At 31.0% G+C, this 7,994-nt stretch overlaps 1 protein-coding gene across 1 annotated transcript; it reads right to left on the bottom strand.

Annotated features, from left to right (window-relative positions):
• Positions 1–1,906: 1,906 nt before the first annotated feature.
• On the bottom strand, positions 1,907–6,355 carry LOC134250071 (fibrinogen-like protein 1). Its single transcript, XM_062732425.1, has 2 exons — positions 6,172–6,355; positions 1,907–2,172 (listed from the first exon to the last, which is right to left on the bottom strand). The coding sequence occupies exons 1-2, from the start codon at positions 6,353–6,355 to the stop codon at positions 1,907–1,909; spliced, it is 450 nt and encodes a 149-aa protein (XP_062588409.1).
• Positions 6,356–7,994: the final 1,639 nt, after the last annotated feature.

Here is a 7,994-nt window from a genome sequence, read left to right as displayed (position 1 = left end):
AAATCGCTCTTTCGCAAGGGCATACACTAAATAAATCTTGACCATTTTTTTTTTAATTTAAATAAAGGATATGTTCCTTAACTTGAAAAGTGCTGCTGCTTTCTTTTAATCGAGAGCATGACTTTATAAATGCACAAAATATTTCGTAAAAGTCAAACATATTTCGACATGGGCCTATTTACTAAAAAATTTAACTATTAAAATGCGAATTCTATTCAAAGTAGCAGCACTTTCCAGAAAGTACAAAGTATGCAGAAACAATTCATAGCTTGAATTTTTAATTTCAACTAGGGTATGCCCTTGCGATAATGAAATTTGTTATTGACCTACATTCCTTGTACCTACTATACATTTATCACGTGACTGCCAATCGATTGGACCAAACTCCATAGAGTTCAGAGTAGGTTATACTATGCTATTTCCATAAGTATTTAGGTTCTGTGATAATAAAACAGCTAAATAAAAATAAATTCAGTTTTAAAACCAATTCCCGATTTTGCACTTCTATTTTCCTTTGATTTCTCATAGTAAGCCTTAACAGTGCTGCGTATATATTTGTTAAAATAAGCAAATAAATATGAGAAAATTTAGGTTCGTATAACCATGAATGCAAATAGCTTTTGTACAACTTTATTTTTAGATTAACACGTACTTTTTTGCATTTATCAAGAAAATCAAAAACTGTGCTTAATATTTTCAGAAATATCTAGAGTATTAAAGGCGTAGGATCAAATAATTTGCATGCATTCTGTCTTTTGAAAAGTATGTCTTAGTATCAAAGGTCGGATTTTGGAATGAACTGAATTCCATGCAATGAGGAAAAATTACAGCTTTCAGCAAAATACTGAAAACTCTTCTCGTTCTTGCAAAATCAGTGGTTCACCCAATTAAGAATGATTTTTTCAATAGATTAAGATTATATAATCTTAGTTAGCTTATATTGTTTTCTTTGAATCTTTATGAGAATTTGTAAAAAATGGTGTTAAAATGCATAACTAGCTAGGGTTTAAAATAATTAAAAGAAAATTCACTTTTCATCTCCCTGGTCATAAACAAAGAATGATTGATGCTTCTTGCTGTAGTTTGTGAAATGTGAAAAAAGACAACAAAACCTAAAAAAAATTGTTATCAAAGTTACCTGTTAATATAATTTACCATTTATTTTGATATTAATAAATCTTTTCTGTTAATTTTCATAAAAAGTGCCTAAACATATTTTACTTTGTAGAAGATGAAAATAAGGAAGATTAAAGAGGCTCGATTCTGCCTTCAAAAGTAATGGGAATATCTTATCAAGTATATTTCTAGAATTTTTTAACATAGCTTTACCAAAAAGTCAAAACAAAGTGGATAAGATATAACTAAAATAGTGCTTATTTTAAGCTTAAATTGGGGCTAAGTTGTTCTTCATTTTCACAATATATTTGCTTTATTTATTAAATAAGATGATAGAATTCATGACTGGTTATTTAATAGATACTTTAGGACCAGTATAAAACAGTCATTGCACAAAATAATTCTGTGGGCTGGGTGCATGGAAAATACATGTGGGAATCCAAAATTGACATACTATAAATATTAAGAAAGAGAACAAAAGGAGCATTTTTTAAAATAACCTTCCGCAATAAAATATAGTTTCTCACGTAATGCTTTTGGTATACAATTTAATCATGGCGTTTAAACTGAATATAGTTAAATTATTTCAATTATACAATCCAGATTTATCGTAAGAATTAAACTAATCTGTACAATTTTTTGACTTATAGGTTAAGATAAATATCTGCGCAAAAGCTCAAGAGTCAACCTCGTTAATATATCCAGTAAAACAGCGAATCATTTAGGTAACGATTCATTTTCAGTATTTTCTAATACTTTGTACAAACCAATAGTACGCAGAGAACATGTTTTATGTAATTTTATTTCTGTGGAGCAGGATTCTGGTGGCTTTGAGGGGACATATCCACTCATCTGCACACATCCAACGCATCACAGAAGCTGTTTTCTCACTTCCAAACAGTCCATTAAGATTTCCACAAGTACAAGAATGGAACCACCATCCTGATTGACAATGATCAGCACAGTTCCTGTTCCATTGATCGTTGTCTACATCAAATGTTGTGAATTTCATTCCATTTGCATCTGCTGCGTTATGAATCTTGTTTGTCATACAATCTAAAATATCAATTTTTTTATCTATAATATAGACGTACATGTACAATTTTATTAAAAAAAGAGGAAGAAAAAAACTGTCAAAATTGATATTGCATGATTGTTTCATTTTCTTTGAATATTTTTAACTCAATATTTATACTAAAGTCATAGACCATTCTCAGGAAATTATAAATTAATGTAGAGTGTATATTAATCTAAAAGATTTATGAAATATGTGTTACAAATAGGATTAATAAACCAAGCTATAACTGTACTCTACTAAGTAAAATTACAAAATGTACACCCCCAACAAAAAAAAAGTTGTATAAAAAGCATCGTTTTTATTCTCATGTCTCAATTTTTATGAAGGAGGTAAATTTGTACACAGCATTAAAGCATAGTGCATAGTAAAGTATATTTCATAAAAATCTTTCTTAAACATGTTGATTCATTGTATATTGTTTAACGTCCCATTCGAGATTTTTTCACTCTTGCTCATACAGAGACGCCATCGTATGCCGGTGAAGAACTTCAAATTTAAACCTATACTCCACACTGAGGGCCACTTAGCAGTGAGGGTTCTTTATCGTGCCAGCGTTCAACGTGACATGGGACGTACATCTTTATGGTCGTATCCGAAAGACCCGTGACTTTAGTTCTAGTACCGAGGGCTTGGCAAGAGAACAGTCAGTACCTATGTTTACTTTTAAGGTTTGACACAGCGCCGTAAACAAGAATCCAGGCCTCCTGATCACGAAGCTAACCCTCTTCCACTATGCTTCCGTGATCTGCTTAATCATGTAAAAGATGGATCAAAATGCTCGGTCTAACAAAATATTTTCTTGGACTTGAGAGCAGGACAACTTTTAGTTTCTTCGTAGGTGTTCCATTGGAATTTAGATCGATTTACTGTATATTGATTAATGTCCCTTTCGAGAATTGTTCATTCCCATGGAGATGTTACATGTACCACTTGCCTGTGGAGAGCTGAAAATTATGTCATTTACTCGACACTCAGGGCAATTTAGCATCTTAGGAGTTATATACAGTATATTTCGTGCCAGCACCTACTGACACACGGGACTTCGGTTTATTCGGTCTCTTCCAAAAGACCGATCTCCACGTCACGCAGTAGGTCAACTCCTTAATTCGCGACATGAGAGCAGAAGCTCTAACCACTGCACTAACAACTAAGCTGTAAATAAAAGAGATACAAAGAGCTTTTCCATAGTCAACTCTTTAAGGAGTAAAGATTCCCCAACCACTGTCGTACGTTGTTTACATCTCCCAACTTATTCGATAATCAAGAGCATGCTCAAAATATGATATATTTTCAAACTTCGGAAGGCTTTTGACGGATTGACTGATTCAGAGAAAATTAAAAAAAGAGTCTTTTTATATTAGGATTTAGTAGATTTTATGATCTCGTTTTAAGGACTTTGTATGCAAATTTATTATAACAGGTATAATCTTAAAATAACCATTAAATAATTGGAACAAAAGCGAACGATTCATAACAGTATATATTCACTGAATCGGAAGCCATGCTGTGGAAACATTTATTGGTAGGGGTCAATGTATGTGGGTAGCCAAAAACTTTTTAATGAATAATTAAACAAATACTGTAAACAAACTTTTATTCGCATCGCAAATATTTCTCGCCGCGAACCAGTCCTGAAAGTCTCTTTGTCTTTCAACAACTGATAAAAAGGCTTGATAGCGAAAATTAATCGTCGCGAACTAGTTTAATTTCGGTAAATCGCGAAATAAAGTCGTCGCGATTAAAAGTTGGTTTACAGTTGTTGTGTATACGTTCGTGGGGGATGAAAATTTGTGGCTGAGGGTTTCCCACGAAAGCCACGAATATTAGTTCCCAACGAACAATGATGACTCCACAGCATTCAATGGAGGTCCAGTGAGCTAGCACCAGCAGTATTGAGACTTCACCATCAATTTATATAAAAAAAACTCATTGAAAACAATGGTTCTAACTATTGACTGAAGCTGTGTATATGAGCAGAAAAAAATGTAAACCAAGTCTACTACAAATTAAAATATTTCAAAACGTTTTAAATGTTTTAAATGCAGGGGAGGGGTACATGCAGCAAGGAAGTTATAAGTTGCTTGTTCGTTCATTTAAAAAACGTAACGTCATGCAGTGTGGCAACGCACTTTAAAAATTTACACATTTTGAAAACAAAATTCAAAGTGCGTTAAAATTGGGATAAAATCAACACTCAAAGGGCGTTAAAGAGGCTGGGGATGGCAGCCATTTTTAGACCATTTCAATCTCCATTGAAGAGCTCCATATAAAGATATACAAAAATGATCAAATTTTTAAACTAAATGTATAATTTTTTTCTTTGCCAAATGATAATTGACAGCTTAAGATACTGTATCTAAAAAAATAAGTTAAATCTGGTGGTTAATTTGTGATTAAGTTGTTGACCCCCAGCCTCCTTAAAACTGGAATAAACTCAATTTGTTTTTCATAGTGCGTCAAGAGTTTACATCTCTATATTTTCCCATTAAAACACTTAACGCACTTTGAAGAAAAAAAAATGTTTAAAACAAAAATTCTGGATTTTTAGTAATAGAATGCCTTGATCTGTTATTTATCTTTCGAAAAATTATGATTTGTATTGATTTACTCCCGTGTAGTGGATTTGACAGGTAGAGAGTCTCTCGGCCCAGCTCTTTATATTTCAAAGCCAATAAATAGGATAGATAAACTTAAAAAGGGACAAGCCGCACTTTCAATGCCTATATGATGTATATCTTCGAAAAAAAAAAAACCGGAGGCTCAGCATCCCTCCTCTTGCCCTTCGCTGGGTTTCGATGCCAATGTTATATCCATACATGGATATGTATTTACATTACTGGAATGACGTTGAAAACTTTCAATAAATAAGTTCACTTTTAGTTAACTATTAGCCACACCCAATCCCCCTTCCTTCCTACAGCTACCGAAGGTATTACAGACTAGAATTTAAAAAAAAAAATCATAAATTAAACAATCATCTTTCTTTTTTTTCTAAAAGTCCTATTTCCCTGTAACATTTATCGAAACCTAAATACTTCAGGTCCTCAAGTAACCTTATCACAAAAAAAAAAAATCATTTTTCATATCGAATAATTGTAAGAATGTCGATCAAGCTATACACATTTTTTTCAAAGTGCGTTAACATGGTCGATATTAGCGAACTTTGAAAAGAATTTCCTTTTTTTTTTAAATGTGTCAAATTCCTCACGAATGACTCTATAAAAACAATTATAGGATCTTCTTTTTTTAAATGTATGCATTACTTTTTAACTGTAAAAATCCGCTTCTTTTCATTCAATATTAATATTTATGGAAACCTGACATGGCAAATGATGAAAAAGCAAGTCTGTATCTGAATGAGCATTTATTAATAATGAAATGACAAAGCAATCACAATATGTCAACACCTTGTAAAATTGACAATACCAAATACACTTAAATACATAATGTAATTGAAAGAAACATCAGAAACCATCATAAAACCTTATTTGAACATGGTATTATGTAATGAGATACGCATGGTACAAAAATAGACAGTAAACAGAATTCGTTCTTCACACCTAATCAGTACCGAGAATGGGGCATATATTTTAAGGTTAATTAGTAAACAAATTCACCAAAGAAAGAGTCAATTGTAAAAAAAAAAAAAGAAATTGTATAATTCTCTTACATTGAAGCGTTTTCAGGACGTGTAACTGGTTATCAGGGGATGTTTTCACCCCTTTAGGCACCTTACGTGACTTGCAATTTAATCTGTAGTCCATCTTTTTATTTATTTGTAAATGATTAATAATAAATGATGCGTAATGATTAATGTTACGCAATTTTACCATTTCCTGGTTGTTGATGAATATCCATTAATTATATAATAAAATGTATATATATATATATATATATATATATATATATATATATATATATATATATATATATATATATATATATATATATATATGTATGATAGTAATTATTCTCACCATATAATCCCGTGAATCCACTAATGGTTAAGTTGTATTCGGTGCTTTCATCATCGACAAAGAAATGACTGTATTCTGATTCTAATGGCTCGTTGTCTGTCTTCAGCATCTCAACTCTCATATAATTGTAACCATTTTTCGCCAACATGTGTATTGCGTCATTTCCTGTTGCAGAATTGTACATGTTTTCCATTTAATATATATATTTTTAAAAGTAATTAAACTGAGATATTAATGAATTGAAAATGATTGCGTAAGTTGTTTTATATAATTCTTCACATCAAAGTTAAAATAGGCTTTATATATATATATATATATAATACATATATATATATATATATATATATATATATATATATATAGATATATAAAAAATATCCATTTCAGCATAGAGGTGGGACAGGTTGTTTCTATATACAAACGTGCATATATAAATGAACGATATTGATGGCTTTAAAAATTTATTTAATGTTATAGAAAGATAATGATGTTAAGGAGTGATGCATTTGATGATTTTATCAAGCTTAACTATGTATTTTACAAATCTACTTTCAATTATAGGGTACTTGACAAACGAAATAAACGTTCGTGGTCTTCATAAAAAGTAAAAGATTTTCTTGATTGTACAAACATTTTCTAAAAAGTTAGTGGTTTTTTTTAAATAACAATAAGGAAAAGTATCAATGTGTCATTTAGATTACCGACGTGCAATGATAAGATACATGTGTACTGTAATTATTAGAGGTCCATATATCTCCTCCTTCGTCTGAAAAGTTTCACTTCCACTGATATAATCTTTTTTGTTCCGATTTGTTTGCTTTAAAAACGACGCCTTTACAATAATTTGGTTATTCTTGAGTTGAAGAGTGCATCCTGAGAATTATATATGTAGTTACGATAAACCGGTATATCGAAGTTGTAATATATCCAATATAAATCACTGTCCCACCTGTTTGTTTACGCGGCAACGAAACTTCCCTCCTCAACGAAAGAGCGCACCAAGGGAGATAATCTCAAAACGTGAGTATTAAGATAGATAAAACTTGAAATTTAATTAAACATCTTATCATATTATTTCACAATTCAGGCATACCAATCCAAAAATCAGATTTTTCTTTGAAGTTACCGAAACCATCTTTGTAATCGGGCCAGCTTCTATAAAAGTTTGTGTTATCAAAACACCTTCTTTGTATCACCTAATGAAAGTAAAAGTGTAAATATAGTGTTTAATACAAACTAATTCTGTTGATGAATTATTATTTTGAATGTTAAGACTGAAATTTTATTTCGTGAAAAATGTACATAAGATGAAAAAATCCAAATTGATAAATAGGAAAAGGGGTTTCAGAGTTTATACAAAAAGAGTATGCTTTCAATACAAATCTTGCCTTGTGATTTTCTTTAAATATGAAACTGAAGTAAAAGATGAAAAGTCATGCTTTCTGAAGCATTGAACTTCGATCCAGAAAATAACATACAAATTATTTTCAAGGTAAAGCTAAAATCATACGTTCTTCGTGTCAATATACTTACTTATGATATCAGAATTTGAAATCTTAAAAAGCTCGATGACCTTTTATAATATAAGATCTTAAGAGTTAATTGACTTACCACCCATTTGTGTCCCTTAGAGTAAATATATGGTACGTCAATTTCTTTATTATCAATATTCAGAGTCTCTACCGACGTCACTTCAGTAACACAGGTGACAACGCCTAAAGCAGGATTGTTGATATATTATATTATATATGGAGATTAAAAATGAAAAACTCACAGGAGCAAATTAAATAGAAGACAAAAAATTCAGATGTCTGTCGTGTTGA

Source organism: Saccostrea cucullata, unplaced genomic scaffold (assembly GCF_032062105.1).
Source record: "Saccostrea cucullata isolate Sc308-1 unplaced genomic scaffold, CSIRO_AGI_Scuc_v1 ctg15125, whole genome shotgun sequence".
NCBI classification, from domain to species: domain Eukaryota; kingdom Metazoa; phylum Mollusca; class Bivalvia; order Ostreida; family Ostreidae; genus Saccostrea; species Saccostrea cuccullata.
Note: the sequence above shows the minus strand (reverse complement) of the source record. Positions and strands in the feature narration are given on the sequence as shown.